Source organism: Lissotriton vulgaris, chromosome 6 (assembly GCF_964263255.1).
Source record: "Lissotriton vulgaris chromosome 6, aLisVul1.2, whole genome shotgun sequence".
In the NCBI taxonomy this organism is placed as follows: Eukaryota; Metazoa; Chordata; class Amphibia; order Caudata; family Salamandridae; genus Lissotriton; species Lissotriton vulgaris.
The window spans coordinates 771,331,816-771,355,416 of record NC_141694.1 but is presented as its reverse complement, the minus strand read 5'-3'; the positions used below and the strand labels follow the sequence as shown (position 1 = coordinate 771,355,416).

The 23,601-nt window shown below is 42.7% G+C and overlaps 1 protein-coding gene across 1 annotated transcript in view; it reads right to left on the bottom strand.

The window, feature by feature from the left end:
• Positions 1-708: 708 nt before the first annotated feature.
• LOC147707959 (amine sulfotransferase-like) overlaps positions 709-23,601 on the bottom strand; it is a 323,007-nt gene continuing 300,114 nt past the window's right edge. Inside the window, exon 7 of the mRNA XM_086926762.1 lies at positions 709-5,717. Within this exon, the coding sequence (XP_086782888.1) occupies positions 5,587-5,717 (131 nt within the window). The 3' untranslated portion in view covers positions 709-5,586. The remainder of the gene's footprint in view (positions 5,718-23,601) is intronic.

Genomic DNA, 23,601 nt, shown 5'->3' with positions numbered 1-23,601 from the left:
AAACTGTTCCATAAAGGAAAAAATTCCCCATTTCAAGAATGGGGTGAAAATGGTGATCATATAAACCCATAAAGAGTTCAAGTTCGAGAGGCAGGAGTAAGATAGAGCATAACGCTCAAATTAAATCAGTCAATACTGGCCAAACTTCCCATAAAGAGAGGTTTACCAACTCAGTAAGTCTCAGAGATGAAGCAAAATAATCATGCAGGAGCAGGAGCAGTAGCAACTACGCCCAGCAACCTGGTAAGGAAAGGGAAGCAAGTCAGTTTTCAGCCTTTAGCATACAGCTGTTAGCATGCAGCATAAAGAATGTGGGTTGAGGATCTGGGAAATAGGTAAAGCAATGGCAGGGCAAGGCATGACATGGCATAAACCAACTCTAGTAACACGCACTAAAATAAACAGTTGAAAAGAAATGTTGCAGTTCCTGTATCATCTTCTTCTCTTCTCGTCCAATCATTTTTTGATTCTGCTTGACAACAGATTCTTCTCCTCCTCTTCCACATTTGTACATAATAGGTTTAATAAGACTTATCACGAAATATGAAACATTTATTAAACTCTGTCTGCGTATGAGGCTTTTTCGTTTATTAGACCTTCTTTCCCATGGGTATGAGACTATTCTTGACCTTCTAATGAAACAAAAACATGTTAGGCTAAACAATATGCTTTGTAAAATAGAAACCTCTACTTGGAAGAATATTATTCAGCACCACATTTCTTTATTACAAAACAAGGAAAATTATATTAAAATATCAACATTTTCAATTCATGCATTGTTCTTTTGGGGTGAAATAATATGAAGTAATTCAATTCAATAATAAAGTGTGTCTAGCAAAGCATTTCAAAATGGTATTTTATTCAAAGGCATTCTTGCTATGTGATGTGTAACTTTTTTTTTTTTAAATGTGAGGGTAAGGTCAGTGTTAAGCATTTTGTGCACATGTCAGCAAATGTAACTTTGCCTCTTGAAAAATGACGATTACTCGAAACATTTTGAGGCCTAGTACTAATAGATTTAGTTATCTACTGCGGGTTTTCACATTTGAATGTCGTGTCAGTTCAACATCAATCTGCACGTTAGCATTGCACGCCTTTTTAACTATATTATTTTGCCTTACATTATACTTTTTCTCTCACAATCTACTCAGCCAGTCAGTTCCAATCCAGTAATAATTATCTACTTCTTTCACGTAAATTAAAAGTCAAATGCTGGTTTTTCAGTTTAATAACAGAAATAATTGCAGTGAATTTGTTCTACACTATTTCATAGTTACGGAGCCTGATTCACACAGCTCTCTCAATGAATAGTCACATCTTACGCTAGCCTTGGCAGTGTATTACTTCTCAATATTTAGGCCTGGTTCAGGAAGCATTTTCTGTGAGTGGTTGCGTCTTACGGTGGGCTTCGGTGTGACTTACTGTCAGTGGCGAACTGACACCTTATGGGCCTCTTTCAAGGTACTGTGAGGGGTACCTCACCCGTGCACCCTATCCACAATATATTCACAGGATTTTCAGTGACACAGTTAGCTTCAAGAGGATCAACGTGCTTTGCAGTCCTGGAGACATCAGGTCATTTTAAAAATGTTTTTCTGTGTTCTTGATTTACACAATAGGGGTTTAGGTGGTCCAAAGGTAGAAATGTGTGATGATGTGAAGAGACCATAGTGCACAGATATAAGATTATGAGCATATCAAAGATGACAGTGAACAAACATTATGCATTTGTGCTAAAGAAAAGTCAATCTACAATGATCAATGGACCTTATTACTGGCCCTTTATACCAGTCACATTTCTGAGTCTGTATCTCATTTCCTCAGCCCCTTTTCTTATTCAAGTATATTAGCCAGACTCTCATTCGTACACCAATTCTAACCATTTATGACCCTCACCAATTTATTGGACCCCCCTCTCACTGTCTTTCCCTCTCCCAGTTCCTCTCTTGACTCCACCTCTTTCATCCTATTTCATATATTTCTTCTTCACCGTAAAATGCATGTCTCTCATTCTCATGACTTTGTCATGTTCCATAACACCTCCACATCTTGCTCTTTCGAATCGGTGACAGATTTGGCCTCTCCTCTGTTTCTCTGGGGTTACTTTCAACGCATTACAACACTCTAGCCCTTCCACTTGAAGACAACCTTCCGCTTTCTACAACTCTCATTTTCTAAATGTTGTCTCTTCCTATCTCACAGCAAGCCCTTTCTCGTCCAGTTTCACTTTCATCCTTCACTCATTCGCCCCACAATCCTCCCATTTTCTGTCACACTATACACTTCCTTTTCTTTAATTCATATACCATCAACTCTCCCTTTCACATTCAGTCTTAGCTTTGAACATTAAATATCGCTAGCTCTTGATTCTAGCCTTATATCTCTCATTCTCTCACAACCACCACCCAATGGTACTTTTACCACCATCTCTATTTTTGTAATCTTTTCACTTTTGCATCCCTAGTTTTCCACCTAACGCCACCCAATCCAATCGTTCTCGTTTTCAAATTTCTGTCACAATGGTTTCCTTTACTTCTACCGCTCTCATCCCTCACATTTCCCTTCCAGCTTTGCAAGTTCCTTATATTTTCATCATTCCTAATTTTCCTTGCAGCTCACTCAACCTCGTGCTTCTTACACTTCTCTCCCTTTTGAATTCTACATTTTCACCTGTGTCGTCTCTTTCCTATTCCATCACATCACCGATGATTACATCCATGGCATGTCACTTTTCAATGGTCAACTTCATCTTTCTCCCTTTCTGTCTTCCACTCTTGCACCGTCTCTCACTCTTGGTCTCTTGCTCATGCACTCTTTGCACTCTGGAAGTCTCCCTCATAAAACAGACACGGTACAGGAAACAAGGAGCATCGCAATTATCCCCGTCAACGCGATAATCCGTGGAAAACAAGGAGAAACAATAGTTTCTCTGTACAGGATGGGTGGCTGCTGTGCAAGCACCTATACAGATAAGACCAAAACAGCAGCAGAGCATGCCCAGATCACAAAACAGTGATACATGAGCAGAGAGAAGGGAAGGGTGTACACAGCTGCTCGGTGGCAATATGTCATGTTTGACACACCCAGCCTGGCTGGCTTTCAATCAAAAGGCACTGTGTAAGCAGGGACTTTAAATTCCATGTTTTAAAAGGTAAACATGAAACTGCAAGTACCAGAATGCACAGTGATGGACAACAAGCTAGGACAAGCTGGAGGTTTCATATTTGACATGTAGCTGAGTGGGTGAGTGAGTGAACGTCTGTGTATTTGTGGGTACATCACTTCATCATAAGTGGCAGGAACTAATCATAGCAGTAAATCTGAGTGTGGCATCAGGTGCAGCTATTTATGCACCTCAAAGAAGATGGTTTTTAATCTGGCAGCAGAGCTGTGAGAGCTGTATTATATAGATTTCTGACATATCTAGAGAAACAAAGATGCTTTTTCAAGATCAGTTATTGCATTGTATTTATCTGATGGGTACCATTGAATTATAGTGCATGCCTAGGGGCTCCCTTTGGATAAGATGTAGTAGGTACTTAAGTACCGTATTTCACCGAATAAGGGTATCTGAATAAAATGAGATGTAAAATAAAATACTAACAGCTTGCAGAATTCACAGTGATCTAATTAAGGTCATTCTTGGGTCATAGGAGCGCCATGCGAAAGGGTCTGTTGACGATTCGCTGTAACTATGGACCACTTTCTGAGTCCGGGGAAGGCTACATAAACACCCTCTGTTCACCTCTCGTTCAATTTCTTCTCCTCTGGTTGGATCAGAGGTCCTGTACGTGTGAACTGAAGGAGCAGGGAGAGCAAAGTAAAACTAACTCTTGCTGGCAGTGGACTATTGGGCCCACACCCACACAAGAGAGAATCCCTCCTTCCCTTGAGATGCAGTAGAAGGAAAATGGCCCATTCAATTCTGTCACATTCACTCGGAACAATTTGGGAGCTCCATTTCAGTCTTTATTTTTTCATTTAAAATGTAATGCCAGTTTAGCAGGCGGCCACTAGGGAAGTGCCCACATGGATGCCCTGCTGCTCTTTTCTTTACGCCCCTATTAGAGCAAATGTGCCTCAACTGGCCTCTTAGTCCATTCAATGGTTAAGTTGCTTTTCTAAATTTCCTTCAGCGCATCCCAGCATGAGCTCCCTCTGACAAAAACGATTTTAGGGTCCCCCTGCACTGCTGGGATTGCGAGTCCCACTTTTACACCCTTAATTACTCTGCAATTTCCAGAAACATAATTAAACCTAGGAAAACAGCTTTGTGATTTATGAAACGTTTTTTGGGAGTAAACATATCCTACTTATCGAAGTAAGTCACAGATGAGCCTGGAGTAAAACAAGACTAAAGACCTGAGTGACAGGTGTTCTTGTGACTTACACCTGTCATATTCATGGCTTACTTCTGAATGCCAGGAGTAAGTCTTGAGTACCCATGGCTTACTCCTGGAATTCAGAAGTAAACCTGGAGCGGATAAGCCAATACAACGCCATACGTAGGCATAACAAAATCCTTGTGAAATGAGCCCTAAATATCAGCTTAAGCCATTGGTTCGATATTACTTTATAGTACATGGAAGCCAGCAATTGCAATATTTCTGGTTTCCCTATTATAATTGACTTGTGAAATCTCTAAACACTTGTAATAAGAAAATGACATAGCTGCTCAAGATTAGTATCTTACAACAGTTGAGATGCGAAGTCAATGCCTGCTGCCACAGCTAGCAGTCAAGAAGAAAGGCAGATCACTTAGCATAATTGCAGCTGTAATTTAACCAAGAAAAACAACAGCCGGCTTTAGGTTTTTATGATAAGCTTTTCTAAAATGAACACTGATAAGCAGAAATTTATGATAACATGTATATTTTTTGCACATAGTTCATTAAAGTAAAAAAAGGATCTCTCTGCATGTTAGTACTCATTTCGAGCTAAAGCATTTGTTAATATGATTTACATTAAACGCACTATAGATTCAGCTTTGATTCTTTATGTCTACACCCATACGTCTTCTCTCATATGAGGGAGAAGGATGCCAATGATTTGAGACGTTTGTGGGATCATGTATTATAAAGAATGAAATATCCTCTGCTGTACCTTAAAAGAATATTGAGTGTCACCCCAAAGTTCCCTGACCCTATGCAGGAACTCTATGTGCATCAGGGCTTACTTCATCCAATTTATAAAGAAGCTATTTTAAATGTAATTATGTATTCCAAAAATAACTATGCTGAATGTAGGGTGAGCGTGAGGGAGTTTGTTGGTCTGATTAGTACATTAAACCTCCACATTTTGAAACGTAACTACTAATGTGTATCAAAATTGTTGTGAATATTTTAATTACAAATCTACTAACTACAACAGTCTAAAAATGAATTAGAATGCACATTTATCATTATTTATAACCTACAAATCCTATTGAACAAGAACATGATTTAGAAATGTACCCACAGTTCTCTGGACCACCGTTTACTTCAATGTACATGTCCTTCTGCATTTGTTTGTGTGATTTAGCTATTAGGGTGCAAAACGAAAACATTGACAATGGTTTGATTGACAAGACAAAGTTGTTTTGTAACTTTATGCCTGGTTTTCCCTCGGAATGTCAAAAATAAATTTGATAGGTAGATCTCCCATTTTCTCCTGGTAAATCTTGTCAATCATCTCACTCTGTGCTACGGTCATTATATTTTTCCAGTCTCCAATGGTGCCTGTAGAAATCAATTTAGAAAAACAATGGTGTTAATTAATAAATGCAGCCAAACAGATACATAGCAATAACAATTACCAGTTTTGGATGCTCAGAGAATCCACAAGATAAAGCTACTTTCTTTGTGACTGATAAATTACATTTGAATTGGTGGTTTTCAGCTAATTCAGAAACAAGTCTATGCACCTAAGTTAAACATAGAAATGCAACTATCCTCTTTTCAGGTTGTAAATTCATATTTTCTTTTCATATTATCTACATTTACATATGAAAAGTTGAATCCTCACTCTCAATATGGCTGAAGACCTGTAACGTTCGTGGCTTGCTACAGTTACCAATGGAATTTGAAAATTATTGGAAATTTACTCAAACGTTTACCACCAAATTAAATATGCATTTCTCATGGGTCTGTCTGCGTTTTATATATTTGTGACATTGAAACCGTAGTTGTAAACATAGCCCCTAGAGACCATCACATTTGATCACAAACCACATGTAACAATAAACTTCTCCTCTAGAGGGTGTTGTACAGCATGTATATCTCTTTAGCCACCTTCAAGTCACTATAACTGCAGCGATAACCTTACCCCATAAAGGGCGCTTGTACTCCTAGCTGAAGAGCACATGCTCCAGCCTTAGGAATGCTTAAAAACTTGAAATAAATCTTAGGTTAGTCATTTTTTTCTGTGACCCTTCTAACTTAGGGGCAGTATTTTTAAAAACAACTCCTTGGCTCATGGGTGGGGGGGGGGGTGCAAAACCTCTGCAGCTCCCTTGCACTCTCTTTTATGTTCTTGGTGGTGGCCCTCCTGGGGCCCCCACAAGAGCAGAAATGACATACAACCTACACACAGATGATATTACCCAGGAAGATGGATAACCCTAAACAGGACAAGTGTCACACATCCAGACAAACTGAGGCTGATTTCTGTCGCATGGTATGGTGCTGAAGGCGCATCGCTTGATATTGGAAAGTAATGTGAAATCAGTTTGAGGGGCAGTAGGAATAAAGGTACAAAATACACTTGATTGAAGCAATAAAATGTTTAAATCTAAACGAAGAATAAAGCAATGCTGCTAGTGATGGTATTAGAAAAGCATAGACTAGCCATCAATTGCATGTGTGCAAAATCACCAACTGTATAAGATCGGATAAGAGATTTTAATAAATGGTCTAGGATGCAGAGATAAGACCTGTGTGTATGAAAAGGTGATAAACGGTCGGTTGACTTGCAAACGTGGAAACATTTCAAAAGATTCTCTCGAAATGGCAGACCATCCTATAGTGATCCCTCCGAAAATGCACTTCAATAAAGATGAAAGGAAAAATATTTACAAAATCCATTTATAATAATAAGGTTATTGTGAATAGAGATCTCGCTAAGAGAAGTAACATGATGATCCGTATAACAAATGAACACCTTAAGATAAAAATGTAAAGTTCACTGACTCAACTATTATTTAGCGAATACTTTGTCAGTGGGAATATTATATGTCAGTAACGTTTACAAAGCAAGATAAAAACAGAAAACGAGTTACTGTATGATGGATTATGATAACACGAACTGAAACTACAAAACAAATACTTCAAATATGCAACTGTCTGGCGGTATCATGTTATTCTCTGCAGATACAACAACGATTAATTAAAAAGTTGTACAATAAAATTCCTAAAGTTACAAGAAATCACAGGTGCAAATGCGGTTTTCCTTCTAGAAATATAGTTATTTAACTAATTACTTCACTTCACTTCAAAAATTTACTTTATTTGGTTTATCACAACCATAAAGCATACATGTACAAAATTCTATTAAAATAACGGCAGGTTAAAAGTTCATGTAGTTAAAATTTGTTTTTGCATTCATTAATTAAATACTTCCTCCCATGCCTTATCTGTGGTTTGTTTCTATTTTTTGGAGCAAATTCTCTACAGAGTTCATAAATTTTACCCCGCGGCATATTAGAATGTTTGAACCTGCTCCCATCCAACTGGTCACAGCTTGCCTGCAGGTACGGATCTGTTGCATCTTAAAAATAGGTTTCAGTAAATGTTTTAACTAATTAACATTTAACCTTATGAAATACCATTTGTTGAATTTAGCAACATTCAGACATTCTGCATCCACATACAAATGGAAACATTCCCATGATTCCTAACTTGAAATTAACCTACAATAAAAAAAAAACTTGGCATCCACACCCAGTATTACAATTATCCAGTTAAGTATTACACTATCGACAAAGACAAACATTCTCACTATTTTCACCAGTAGTATGCCCAATCTAAGGTACATCATAGTCAAAAATATCTTTATTTAGATATAAAACAAATATCTTTAAAAGAGAGTTTCAGGTTCACATTATTCATAACAATAAAACGGTACAAGCAATCAATTGTTAAAACTGCTCCCCTGAGCTGCGAGTCCATACATAAAACAACCCCATACACGTAAACTACTATTTAAACCATTGTTAGCATTGTTTGCCCAGTACTTTGGGGTTATTTAAAATACATTGATTAATTTAAAACAGGTAAGGGTAAAGCTGTGGCAGGCTGTTTTTGTTTAAAATTACGATAAGCATGCTGGATCAGATTTGTCAGTCTTATGTTTAAGTCTGTATTATCTGGGCTCAGTGCTGCAATAATGGCTTGCCTACAGGTCCGAACACCCAGCCGATTCCATTCCCCCCTTAGCTTAACCCTGCGTTGGAGGTCAAAGGCGGAACAGATGCAGACCACATGCAGTAGCGTTTCTGCTATTTCTCCACACCCTCTGCAAGTTGTGTCCTCCTCCACGTGACGCCAGGGGGGTAAATTTTGCAAGAATCGCCAGTCACCCATTCTAATAGTGATGAAACTGCGTTTTAAGTACAGTGAATAAGGACTGGAAGTTAAGTGGCAGGGGTTAGCCGATTGTCGGAATTAATAACTGCCCACACATGGCTTCGTTTTGAAAACAATGCTTTGTCAGTAATGAGTGATAGCGATCTTACACATTTTTTGATAGCAAGCTTAAATGCAGACTGACTAGGATTGAGGGCCCAGAGGCCGTCTGCTGAAATTTGTAGGGTATAATCCTTAAAAAGTCGACCAAATGATCCTCCTGGGTTTTTCTCAGTTATTTCTTGCCAAACTAGGGACTCTAGTGTGCCTGGGTTAGATTGTCGTAATTTGTGGCAGAGGTTAAGAAATACCCCAATACAGGAAACGCCATAATTCAGTAACCCCATCTCTAATCTGATCTGTGGAGGGGATGCGGAGTATGGCAAGTGGAAAACCTTTTTTATAAATTTTAATAGTGTGCTGATTTACAGCACTGTTCAGTTTTCCCTTAAAGATCCCTGTGCCATACGACAGGGTGGGGCCAATTTTCGCTTTCAAGACTTCCAAGAGAGGAGACAGCGTGGGACCTGAAAGGTTTCTTGAAAGCTTAGTCAATGACACCGCAAGCGTCGTTGCTTTAACCGCAATCTCTTTGCACTGCTTTATAAGGTTGCCCCTGGAGTCCAGATGGACCCCCAGGTATTTGTATGACTTGCCAATGGCGAGGCTGTTGTTATTAAAGGACCATCCGCCACCGGTGTATCGCTTCTTCCCTAATGGGACAACCTGAGTCTTCTTCAGATTGACTTCTAATTCGTTCTTGATCGTGTATTGCAGCAGTGTGTCAAGCAGCCTTTGCAACCCCATCCTGGTGAGGCTAAACAAAGCCAGATCATTGGCATATAAAAGATTGCTCAAGGCCCTACCTCCTACTTTTGGGGAGTGGCTATTTATGCCGTCCAGGGTACTAGACAAATCAGCAATGAGCAGGTTGAATAGGAGGGGGGCCAGCACGCATTCCTGCTTGACCCCTCTCGTTGTGAAGATTTTTCGCGAGAGATGCGCGCCGGACCCCAACTTCACTCGAACCCAAGTGCGTGAGTGCAGTTGGATAATTGCATTCAGTAATTTGTCAAGGATTCCCCACTTCCTCAACTTTTCCCATAGGGCCTCCCTGGGGACCCTGTCAAAAGAGATTTTAAAGTCGACAAAGCAGCAAAACGCAAACCTAGATGTTAAAAGGGCTTTGTCGACAATGGATGACACCACTAATAGGTTGGTCATGGTACCCGAGTTGGCAGTGAACCCGGTTTGGTTCATTGGCACCCTATTGTGATCGTTTGCCCAGTGCCTCAGGTCCTCCAAGAGGAGCCCTGCGTAATGTTTCGCCTTAATATCCAACAGGGCTATAAGTCTATAGTTGTTAGGGACAGCTTGCGAGCCTGACTTATAAATCGGATGAATAATTGCACCCCGCCACGAGTCTGGGATTGTTGCGGTTCTCAATGCATAATTAAAAAGATCAGTTAACAATCCAGACCAAAAGTTTATGTCCGATTTAAACAAGTTTTGTGGGAGGCCGTTAGGACCTGGTGCTCCATCTTGTCTAGCCTTTGTCACGGCTGTGATAACCCTGTCTTCGGTCATCTGATGAGCCTCGTCAAAGAATGGTGTTGGGTCGATGGGAGTGCGCCCTTTTATTACAAGACTGGGACCCGATTCTAAAGGCAATCCCTGTCCTGCTGGATCTTGGTGGACTTGAAATGATCCGTAGGATAGATTGCCCATTCTGCTTCTTAAATATTTGCGGTTTCAAAACATGAGGAACTCGAGGTTGATTGGTTGATTAGGGCCCAAAATTTACTAGCGTTTTTCCTCTTACTCTCCCACACCAATTTACACCAGAACTGATTATCATATGTGAGCTTGTCCTTGGTGATCGCCAACCTGAAGGCCTTTTGAGTTCTGTGATATCTATTTGAAATTTCGATGTTGCTAGGGAATTTACATCATTATTCAACATAATTTCGGATTGATAAACCCAAGTAAATATTGTTGCAGATGTAAATAATTTATTAGTGTTATATAATCGGCATGTTTAATTTTGCTTTATAGGGAGGGCTATTCATTAGCGTGGGAAAAAGTAGAACCCTCTGCCAGAATATTACATTCAAAATATATTATTGTGATCAACAAGTTTAAACTAATTCATAAGGTTTTACATATACATTCGGTACAAGTGAGCCACAATATTCTACCACTTATGAAAAATCAGCAGAGGTTTCTCCACTAAGAGGGCGGAGAACCTTTGCAAAGTCTGAATAGGTGTTGAAGGATGAATTTCTTGAAAATAATAACGTCTTTTGCCCAGTTCCATCCGACCCTGGAATATATAGTTCTTTAAATTCAAATTAAAATGAGCTTACTCTAACATTCCCTAACTTGCCCAAGAAAGGGAAACATAAGTTACATAAAAGGTCTAACTTCACTGGAATTGCTTTCAGCAAATGAGTTAACGAACACACACCTGACCACTTTTTCGAAGTCCTTTTTGTTTCAAGCCCTCTTAAAGCGAGTACCTGCTGATAGTACCTAGACACCCAGATACTGATATGTGCTCGAACACTGAACAACAGAACCCTCCAGTGACCTTGAAACGTACTTTTATAGTTTTTAAAAATACTGACAATACATTAGCTCAATTGTACATTTTTGATGCATTTAATTTTGAAGTTAATGGGTGTCTATGCGAGAGGATTCTTCATTCCCTTTTATCAAAAGATCCATCTTCTGTTAAGTTTCATAGGGGATGTTGGTAACTCATCCATTGAAGTTCATCATGCTCATTCTCAGAACTAGCTTGAAGATCAGAGGTAAGCTCCCACTCTAAACTGCACAAGCGTTGAGCGTGTTTGATCAGGAGTATGAGTGGGCCCCACGATGAAATCTGCTAAACTCTGAGTGGTGTCACAGAGAATAAATTAATGGCCTCATACTAAGAAGCAGACACTGGAGCAAGTGTAACATAGGTGGATGTTTTATAATACACAGTTTGAGTCATTCACATCTGGCCTTCATGCTATATTTGGTGCAGATTGGTAGGAGGGTCTAATATTTTTATGGTGAATCACTTTTGGAGATAAGCATATGAAATAATAGACGGGATCCTGCTATTCCTGTCCCTAATTTCCTTATTACAGTAAAGTTGCGATATTAATGAAATGATGTAGTTGCTCCTTTGTAACGTTATTACATTTGAGTTTTGGCGTCATACTGTTTCCGGCCAGAGCAACCAGCTAAGGTGAAAGGCAGGTCACTGACCGTAGTTACAGCTGCAGTTTAAACAACGAAAATGAGAACTGAATGTTCCTCTGATATGCTTTCCTAAATGAGCAGTGATAAGCAAACAAATATGTTTATGGCAACAAGTTTATTTTAGCGTGCTGTAGGTCATTAAAGGAAGGATACACATTCTGAGATACAGCATTTTTTTAAAATCTGATTTGCATTAAAATGGTTCTAATACTGTTCTGACATGGTTTTTGGTTCTATTTCGGAGTGATGATGACTTTAAGCTTGCTAACATCTATAATCTGTATTCTTACCTTGTGTTGGCCCTTTTAAGCCCTTTCTTCCAGACCTAGAAGAGGATAGCTGCTTTATATGATGATAGATCCCTTATTCTTGACTCTAATCCATCTATTGCCTATTGGCTTTGACATAATTATGTGTCCTTTCATTATCCTGCCTATAGGAGAGGGTGGATCCTGTGGTCCTGACTTTATATTACATATTGGTATGGTTTGTGTAGGTACTCTGACAGAACTAAGGGTTATTTCATCCTTCTCAGGCCTACAAGGCCAAGAACTAGAGAGACTCCATTTTGCTTTCTGTCCCTGCAGAGCTGAGATGCTTGAAGGGTAAAGGTAATGTTTATAGTTAAGCCTGTTGTCTGCTAGGGGAAAACCAGCCAGGACTGGTTCTTATCGGAAGAATGTGTTTGTCTCTTGGGCCCATACGTAACATGCAGATGGCCACTGCGGTTGCGCGGAGAGTTCTGGAGCTAGCACAGGAATTCGGTGGGAGGCAGCCCTCTGTTGGAAATTTCCATGAGGGGAGAGGATTCCATATTAGCGAATTGCAGGAGAGGAGGAGTGGTCAGTTTGGTTCTTGAAGAGTGAAGAGTAGAATGTTTGCTGGAGCTGAAGAGTACAGTTCAGTTCAATTGGTTTTCTGGAATGGAGAGAGAAGGCTGAGGCTGGAGAGAGCAGTCATATGAACAAAGTTGGAACTGTCAGCTGGAGCTGCCAGTTTATCAGAATGCATTAAAGCAGATGGAGGAGTTGAAGCTGCCAGCTGGAGCAGTTGAGCCGGAGGAGTGAAGCTGTGGTGACGGAGGGAGAGAGAGAGAGACCTGATTCCACCAGAGAGAGAGAGAAACATTCCTTCTAATAGGTGAGGTAGTCTGAACTAGTTTGCTTTACACTTACACCTTAATCTTGTCTTTATTCCCTAGGCTATTGTATGTCTAATCCTTTTTCTTTCAGCGGTGTGTCACAGTTCCTGTTAGTTACAGAGACCCCGCAGATTTGTGTATGTGTCTATTCCCATTTTATTGTTATTGTAATAAAGATACCCCAGTTCTTAGTGAACCAGTGTGCATGTGTTGTTCTTATGATAGAGCTAACCTTTCTCAAAAGGAAATAGGAGCGCTTAAATCAGGGAATAACTATTGCATACAGTGTGTGTCTCTTGTTCTTAAAGCGCAGGTAACCTTTCCTTCTAGTCAGGTGTTACAGCCAGAACAGATGCTGCCCCTGATCAGGTAAGTAGCCACTGAATAATTAGGGAGAGAGAGGAGCCCTTGAGCTAGGAGAATAGGTTATACACTAAGTAATTCGGCCATTCCATAATATTATTGTAGTAGTGAACCTCTAGTGAATAGTGAGAGAAACTTCCCAACATAGAGAGAGAGAGAGAGCTGAAGGTATTCATAGGAAAGTGATCATCGTTGGTAAGCGGCGTTAATGAGAACACCAGGTGGGACACTGGTGCATAGATCCGCCGGATTGCGGATCGGGCTGTGAGCGAGAGAACACTGGGGGGAACACCAGTGCTTAGGTCCGCCAGATTGTGGACCGGATTGTGAGGAAGAGAGCACTAGGGCTGCAGCCTAGTGTGTAGGCATGCAAGATTGCGACTTGCCGAGTGAGCACTGACTGTGGTCAGTGTGTAATGGTAAATAATCAGAACTGCCCTAGGGTAGACTAGTCTGGGCCTAAGTTGCCGTGAGACTAACTGGTATGAGTGGGATATTGTAGAAAACCTATGCATGTATATTGCTATTTCCCCATCCTTAGGTACAAGATATCTATATATATATACCTATTGTATATATGTTCTAAGGAGGGAGGTGATTACGTTCCGACTGGGTTGGAGGTGCTTTGAGGAGCTGATCCCATCTGGTCCAAGAATCCGGTCGTTACATCTGGCGTAGTCGGCAGCTTTGGATTAAGCGCAGAGGAGGGAGCCCTGGTCGCATAAGTTGTGGGGGAGTGCCCTAATCGCCAGTTACATCTGGCCTAGTCCGCAGCTTCGCACATGTTGCGCAGAGGTGGGAGCCCTGGTCATGTATTTGGACTTGAAACCCTTTAAATTTGACATCTGGGAACAGTCTGTGACTTGCATGGTGAGGTGTAGTGCCTGACCTATGGGCTTGAACAGTTGGAGTGTAAGGAGATTGCAGTACATCATGGCATTTGACTTATGCAGGGTGGAAGAAATGCTTTTCATCTTGGTGTTTGAACTGTCAGGCTTGAATGGTGACATTACATGAGGGAGCCAATTCCATCTTGGTATTGATGCAGTTGTACAAATGTGTGTGAAAAATGCTTTTAAATTGCCCATTAAATTGCTTGCTGAATTTGCTTATGCTGTGCAATGTGAAATGTATTCAATGTAATATGACTTGTGGAGTTCCTTGTAAATAGCGCCATGTAGATATGTCTTGTGAGGAGCATGTTCTCATTTTGACTTGCTGTGTTCCTTGTAAATTGCGCCTTGTATATATGCCTTGTGAAGAGCATGCCATTCTTATGACTTGTTGACTTTCTTGTAAATATGGCTTGTGGATAGCGCCATGTGGATATGGCTTGTACAGAGCATGGTATTGTTGCCTTAGGCAGGAGAGAGCTGGATCTCTTTCAAATGCTTGGGGAAATTGTTTTGTAGATGTGCGCCCGTGTTATTTGAAAACGTGGAGAGATAAGTTCTTGAATTTCCCATGTACTGCAGACATTGGGGAATGATTGTGTTTGAGCTGCTAAAGGGTTAATATCTTGGATTGAGACGGCAGTATTTATTTTAACATGCTGTTTAACATGCATGGTTATGTGAGCTGACACCAAAAGTCAGTGATTGTTTAGATGAATGATGGTTTGATTTGACTTTTTCATTGGTTGCTGGGTCTGCCTATGTGCTTTGTCAGCTTGCTGACAGAATGGTTACATCTTGCATGGAGAGAAAATCAGTGTTCATTTAACATTCTATTTGAAATGCGTCAGCGAGTTTCTGTGAGTTTGCCTTTGAACACATGATTTAATGTGTCTGACTCGGAGGTCGGAAAGTTATAAATCAACCAGTCGGATTGAGATAAGGGTTTTCAGATGAGTACGGAGGGTGCTTTAGTGCTTTAACGGTTGAGAACAAAATAAAACAGACCCATCATAGAATGTGCTTTTAATTAGTGAAATGCAACCGGGTGCTTTAAAAAAAAAATGTTCTAGAAAATATACATGATTATTTTTTTTTCCAATGCAAGCTGCCCTTTTCTCTAAAGTTCTGTATTTTGCACATGATATGTAGCAGACCATTGTGTGAGTAAACCCACTCAGTTAGAAAAAATGGCTATTTGAAAATAAAAATGAATCTGGCCCTTTTAATAGGTAGAATAGAAAAGCTTGCACACTAAATTATGAATTCTTGGTTATGCCCCTTGTTTAATTTGATGGTGTTTCACATGTTATTTAAAAAAAAAATGAAATGTGTCTGCATGCAATGTTGTTCTAATATTTTTTCCCTTTCAGCAAGTAGCAGTACTTTATGATAGAATTATTTTAAAATGCTAGCATGTGACTGTGTTACGGAAAAATTTGCTTTTTACCACGTTTAAATCTGCTTCAGTTAGTTAGAAAATATTGGTCAGTGTTTCTGGCCTGGGAATGGCTCTATGTTTTCAGTTTGAAGGCATTTGCTTTGACCTTGGCTGATATGAGCCCAGCATCTGTTCTCGGCTCAGACTTTGAAAGGGTGGAGGCTCCGTGGGTGATTTCTGAGAGCAGAGAAAGCCAGCATGTTATTCTTGGCTATGTTACAATTTCTTTCCGTGGAGAAATGTTTATATAAGGGGGGTCAAGTTGCTCTTCCTTGCAGTCGGCGCAGACAGCTTCATTGACTTCAGATAAGGGATGCTTGCACGTACAGAATAATTGGCAGACCCTTGGAGTTAGATAAATAAAGTAGGCCCAGTGAGCTTCCCTGACTAGAGATTAGAGATGCTTATACAGAATAATTGGCAGTAGCTTTGCTCCTGCAATGAGATCAGCATTTGGCAGTGGTTCAAAATTACATCGCAGTGTAGCCCGGCTCCTGCTTATTATGGTTGGAGCTGATTCAAAGCTCTGAGCGCGAACACCTTTCTAGAGGGAGGGGCTATTTCTCAGAGGAGTGAGGAGTAGCTAGGCCCCAGCCCTTCTGGCTGTGTATGACAAAATTAGATTTTGCCCAAACAAATTTAAAGAATATGATTTAAATAGAATGTTTCAATCATTCCTTGGATTTAGAAGAATTCTTTTCATGAATTAGGAGGTTTCTTTCGAAAATAAAAAGCACTTGGGGTGCTTTTTAAATGGAAAATGTATTTTTGCAAGATTGATGATGCATGTTTCTTGTTTCAGATGGCTTTCTCGTGTGGGGGCCCTGGATGAGTGTGATTTTCTTATTTTGGAGTGCTGTGGTTTTTTTTGTTTTTGTTTGTTGTTTTCGGAATGATTGTCCCCAACCCCCAAAACCCCCGAGGCTGAATCAAGGATTAGAAGCAGACGTACCAGGCTGAATCCAGGATTAGAAGCAGACGTACCAGGCTGACCAGACTGGAGGGTGTGCGTCCTTGGCACCGGATACAGATGAAGATGGAGAATCATGGCCTTTGCAGATGAACTTTTCCTAAGAAGAGACCAACTATAGAAATGCACTACCGATAGTGCCAATTTATATTATAATTGACAATTGACTGCCTCAGCAGTCAGGTTCAAATTCCATATACTCAACTTTTGAAAAAAAAATTTCATTGACCTGAAATGTTATTCCTTGGCCTGCATTCTTGAGTCTTGCATTTTTTCCCATGTTTCTATTTCAGATGGACATTATGCCACTTTTGCAGTTACCATATACAGGCCCCACTTGAACAAAAAAAAAATCCCAGTCCTGTTCATGGTTTTGATGTTTATGCAGTGCCACATGAATGAAATGGTTCATATATATTTTGCTTTTAGTATGCTACGCTATTTCATTATTGATACACTTGTTTATCTTTCACCTATTTCATAGTTTTCCTGTTTTCTGCAAAACAGTCTTGTCACTACACAGAGAGTAAGGTTTTAAATGATGGTGCACACATGTGCTACAGAGGGACTAGGTGCAAACTGTTTTCTGAGTTAGATGATTTGTGATCTTTACCTATTGCCTTTGGCATGGTTCAAATTTAAGTCTATGATCTTTTAGAAAAAATGTATACACCACATTTAGATAATTTTCTTTGACTTATTGCTTGATATGCATAGTGCTACACCAGCTATTTTGTAGGAATGGGGTTATCCTTATTTTCCTGTTATTACACTTTCACTTTGATTCATCAACTCTTAATGTGGAGAAGTGTGGCTCAGGGGTTAGAGGTGGCAGACCCGGAAGCTGAGATCGGCCCTGGACCAGGGTTCAATTCCCCGCCTCAACGGGGGTTGGGCTCAATAATTCCATGGACTCGATAATTCTCGCTCTGGTGCCTACTCGACTCACGGGTTCACACTCCGTGACTCTGGGCAATAGCTTGCTTAATCTCCACAACGGCCCCTCGCGGTGGGATGCCTGGCTTTCACCTTGTGGATACCCTGCCGGGGCTATCTCACAGGGGAATACCAGGACGGGTTCCCTAAGCAAGCGCATAGATGCCTGCGATGTAGGCGATTTGCGCTATATAAATACATTTACATTTACATTTAATTAGAACAGTGAGATTAGTTCCAAGGGTGGTCACCCTAGACTTTAAGTTGTCCTGGGAGGTGTGTCTTTTAGTCAGGTTATGTCCTACTTCTATTAGTAATAGTTGCCCAGACTTTGAGGACCCTTTGTCATGTTTATTTGTCAGATTTTACTAAATCCTTTCTTAAGTTGACCAAAGTAGGTAGGCCTCATTTAGGCCCCTTGTTGTTTTAATTTCACAAACATGTCCCTACACCAATAGATTTCATCAGTTATCATTAGAAGTTGAGGCACATTTTAGTTCTTAAGTTGACCGAAGTAGGTAGGCCCCATTTAGGCCCCTTGTTGTTTTCATTCCACAAACATGTCCCTACATCAATAGATTTCATCAGTTATCACTAGAAGTTGAGGCACATTTAGTTCAAGGGTGCTTTAGTTAGTTTCTGTTGTTATCAGATCAATCTTAGTTACATTTCAGCATTCAGGTCAAGGGTGCTTTGATTTGTTTTTAGTTGGTTGTTAGATTTGTATTACCTACATCAAGTTTTAGGTGGAACTTCCTTAAGTTGTCATTTATTTTAGAGAATCTTTAGGTTTTTGGTTTTGTTGATAGATTATGTTGATGTTTGATTATTTGTTTGTTGTTGTGTACAGATGTTCGCAAGATAAAGTCAAGGGTGCAGTGTTCTGACATGGTTTTCGGCTCTATTTCGGAGTGATGATGACTTTAAGCTTGCTAACATCTATAATCTGTATTCTTACCTTGTGTTAGCCCTTTTAAGCCCTTTCTTCCAGACCTAGAAGAGGATAGCTGCTTTATATGATGATAGATCCCTTATTCTTGACTCTAATCCATCTATTGCCTATTGGCTTTGACATAATTATGTGTCCTTTCATTATCCTGCCTATAGTAGAGGGTGGATCCTGTGGTCCTGACTTTATATTACATATTGGTATGGTTTGTGTAGGTACTCTGACAGAGCTAAGGGTTATGTCATCCTTCTCAGGCCTACAAGGCCCAGAACTAGAGAGACTCCATTTTGCTTTCTGTCCCTGCAGAGCTGAGATGCTTGAAGGGTAAAGGTAATGTTTATAGTTAAGCCTGTTGTCTGCTAGGGGAAAACCAGCCAGGACTGGTTCTTATCGGAAGAATGTGTTTGTCTCTTGGGCCCAGACGTAACATGCAGATGGCCACTGCGGTTGCGCGGAGAGTTCTGGAGCTAGCACAGGAATTCGGTGGGAGGCAGCCCTCTGTTGGAAATTTCCATGAGGGGAGAGGATTCCATATTAGCGAATTGCAGGAGAGGAGGAGTGGTCAGTTTGGTTCTTGAAGAGTGAAGAGTAGAATGTTTGCTGGCGCTGAAGAGTACAGTTCAGTTCAATTGGTTTTCTGGAATGGAGAGAGAAGGCTGAAGCTGGAGAGAGCAGTCATATGAACAAAGTTGGAACTGTCAGCTGGAGCTGCCAGTTTATCAGAATGCATTAAAGCAGATGGAGGAGTTGAAGCTGCCAGCTGGAGCAGTTGAGCCGGAGGAGTGAAGCTGTGGTGACGGAGGGAGAGAGAGAGAGCCCTAATTCCACCAGAGAGAGAGAGAAATATTCCTTCTAATAGGTGAGGTAGTCTGAACTAGTTTGCTTTACACTTACAACTTAATCTTGTCTTTATTCCCTAGGCTATTGTATGTCTAATCCTTTTTCTTTCAGCGGTGTGTTACAGTTCCTGTTAGTTACAGAGACCCCACAGATTTGTGTATGTGTCTATTCCCATTTTATTGTTATTGTAATAAAGTGTGGTCGTGGGGTGCCCGCGGGCCGGTAAATCAGGCGAGGAGGCCGGAGATAGTGTGCTATCTTTAAGGTGGTTTATTCGCGGTACAACAGTCATACAAAACAATCTCGACAAGGGCTCCTGGTGTTCGGATCCGGCGTCTCTGAGGTGTAGCTCTCTCCGGATGGTTCTTTCCAGGTAGAAGGTCGTCGTGGGACGTGGAGACACCTCGGAGGGCAAGAAGAGAGAAAAGGACCGTTAGTCCGAACCGCGATTCGGCAATTGTGCCACTACCAGCACCGGGAGGTGAAAAGGGCGGAGCGGAAGTTCGTGAGGGAAGGAGGGAAGGGGAAAGAGGGACGATAGACCAGGACCAAGGTAGCAAGACCGCAAGGGTGTACGGGGCGTGTTGGGACAGTCGGGCCGTGTTCGGTGATAAATGCTATACAATAGGTTTACAGTGTTAACTCTAAGTGCTCCGTGCCTACAAAGATAGAGATTATATACAATATATACAGAGAGCACCTAACGCGCTCCAGGGGCGGTTTACAGGTACTCACGCGGTCTGCCGTAGCTCTCCAGGTGAGCTACGGCCGCTCTTCAGCTTCCTCCTTAAGGGTTCCACCACTCCTCCGACCACTCGTCTGCTTCGGTTGGCTCCTCTCCTCCGTCTCCAGCCTGAGTATCCTGCCACGATTCTCCGACCCTGTTTCCATTATCCGGGATGTTTTTCACCTGTTCTGACGCTCTTTCCGTGGCGGGACTTCCGGGTTCACGGCGTAGTGCTTCCGGTAGGTGCAGGTTCGTGATTGGCTCCTGTTTTGAAAAGAGAGGCGGGGAACTGTGGGTCAATGTTATTTTTCCGTCTCGGGGGCGGACCCGAGGGATCGGCTGGCCAGAGTTCGTGTGAACGTCCCCGGGATGAGGTAAAGACATAGGGGGGAAGAATCCTGGGGGGGGAAGACGCCGGGACTCCGTCACATACCCTTCCCCTAGCTGTCCTTCTTGTACGGGCAGGAGAGGGCGAGAGGGGGTACCGGGATAGAAAATCAGCATTTCCTTGGTCCGACCCTTTTCGATGCTGGGTACGGAAGTGGAAGGGTTGGAGAGAAAGGAACCAGCGGAGGACCCGGTCGTTGTGTCCTTTATTCCGGGCCATCCACTCCAAGGGGGCATGGTCGGTATAGATCGTGAAGTCACGGCCCTCTAGGTAATATCTTAAAGTTTCGATAGCCCACTTGATGGCAAGGGCCTCCTTCTCAACCACAGCATAGTTCAGTTCCCTGGGGAACAGTTTACGACTAAGATAGAGTATGGGTTTCTCGTTCCCTTGTTCGTCCTTTTGAGACAGAACCGCCCCTAATCCCTGGTTGGAGGCGTCTGTCTGGAGAATGAAGGGTCGTGCGTAGTCCGGACTCACTAGAACCGGACTGGAGGTTAGGGCTCCCTTCAGGTCAGAAAACGCCTGCCATAGGAGAGGGGTAGGATGCTTCAGGGCCTGTTCGGTGTTGGTAGCCTTTTTGAGAAGATCCGTGAGAGGCGCGGCTCGTTGAGAGAAGTTAGGCACGAACCTCCGGTAATAACCGAGGAGCCCGAGAAATGCACGGAGATCTTTCTTTGTTCTTGGGAAGGGAAGGTTCTCGATGGCTTCGGTTTTGGACCTCTGAGGTCTGATCATACCTTCGCCCAACAGGAACCCCAGGTACTGGACGGTTTGGGCCGCCAGGGTTGTCTTGGCGGGGTTAATGGAAAAGCCGAAGGAGCCCAAGGAGGAAACGACGTCATGTAAGTGGATCAGGTGTTGTTCCCAGCTGTCGCTGTAGATGACAATGTCATCGAGATAAGCTCCTGCATACTCTGTGTGTGGCCGCAGGACCTGGTTCATCGCCCGTTGGAAGGTGGCGGGGGCCCCGTGTAGTCCAAAAGGCATAACAATAAATTGAAACAACCCCTCCGGGGTGGAGAAGGCGGTCTTTTTCTTATCTTGGTCTCGGAGGGGAATCTGCCAATAGCCCTTGCAGAGGTCGAGGGTGGAGATGTACCTGGCCTTCCCTATCCGTTCGACCATTTCGTCGACTCTCGGCAAGGGATACGTGTCGAATCTGGACACTTTGTTCACTTCGCGAAAGTCAATACAGAACCTGACAGACCCGTCAGGTTTCGGAACGAGAACGATCGGGGAGTTCCACTCACTGATCGAGGGCTCGATGATCCCCATCTTTAACATGTCCTCGATTTCTCTTCGTATGACAGACCTTCGTGCTTCAGGGACACGGTAAGGACGCAACCGCACTACTTTCCCTGGTTCAGTCTCTATGGCGTGTTTGGTAACGGTGGTTCTACCGGGATATGGAGAGAACACATCCTGTACGGGGGACAGGGCTGTGCGGAGGGTGTGTATCTGCTCCGGGGTCAAGGCAGGGTCTAGACAGGGTGCAAAGGAACAGGGAACCTGGTGACTGTCTCCGACCAGGACAGGACGGGGTCCCTCCCATTTCTTCAGGTGGTTCACGTGGTAGATCTGGGACATATCTTTAGTGGGGTCGAGCTCGATCTCATAAGTGACCGGGGTCACCTGCCATATGACGGCGTAGGGTCCTTGCCATTGTCCGAGGAGTTTGTGGTCAGATGAGGGCATCATTAGGAGGACCAGATCTCCCACGGAAAATGTCCTGGTTTTGGTGCCCTTATCGTACTGCCTTTTCTGGTTATCTTGCGCTTTTTCCATGTTTTGTTTTACTATATCTCGGATCTGGGCTAGATGGGTCTTCAGGTTGTTGACATACTCAGGCAAAGGGCGTGTGCGGTCCGGGTCAGCCTCCCAGGCTTCCTGTGCCATCTCCAGCAGGGTACGAGGGGGCCTTCCATAGAGCAACTCGTATGGGGAGTAGCCAGTACTGCTCTGGGGTTTACACCGGATGGCAAAAAGGGCCAGAGGGAGGAGCTCCTCCCACCGCTTAGCCTCCAGTCCCAACATCTTCTTTAGCGTCTGCTTTAAGGTGGCATTGTATCGTTCGACCAAGCCGTCTGTCTGGGGGTGGTAGGCTGAAGTCCTGATTTGCTTGATCCCTAACCTTGAGCAGACCTGCTTCATCAGGGCCGAAACGAAGGGTGTGCCCTGATCCGTAAGGATCTCACGGGGAAAGCCTACACGGGAAAATAGATTGATAAGCGCCTTGGCGATATTTTGGGCTGTGGGCTGGCGTAGGGGAAAGGCTTCCGGGAAGCGCGTGGCATAGTCCACGATGACAAGGGCATATCGGCAACCACTGCGGGAGGGTAATAGGGGCCCTATAATATCCATTCCCACTCGACTGAATGGTATGTCGATGAGAGGCAAGGGACACAAGGGTACTCGAGGAGGTCTGTACCGACTGTTCTTTTGACAAATAGCGCACTCACGGCAATAGGTTTTTATGTGCTGATGTATACCTGGCCAGTAAAACCGGTCAAGGATGGCTTGGCTAGTCTTCTCCTCCCCAAAATGTCCTCCCAACAGGTGGCTGTGGGCCAGGAAAAGGACTTTGTCTCTGAAGGCGCTAGGAATCAACAATTGAGGGTTTTGTTGGGGGCCCCCCTTTCTGTACAGCAAACCCCTATTCTTAAAGAAATAAGGACCTACTTGTGTAGGGTCTTCGTTTTCTAGGGCCCTTCCCCAGGCTTCCAGTAGGAGCGGATCCTCCTGTTGAGCCCCGCGGAACTCCTGGTCCGTCTGCCATGGGTGCTCCTCCACGTCAACTGGATATACAGAGGTGTATGACATCTTCTCCTGTCTTTTCTGTCTCTTACTTTTGTGGGGTTTCGGTTCCACCGAACTTCCGGTCGGTGTCTGAGGGTAGGGGACCTCTTTCCACCACTGGGTCAGGGAGTCCGTCGTGTCCTGGAGTAACGTCGGGAGGCCTGGGTAATCGCTCCCGAGGATTGCCTGTTCTGGTAAGGCTGGTATGAGTCCAACCGTGAGGTCGGTTCCTGTATCTCCGGGATGCTGCACCCGAACCCGGGTGGTGGGATACCGTTTGGTGTCGCCGTGCACGCACT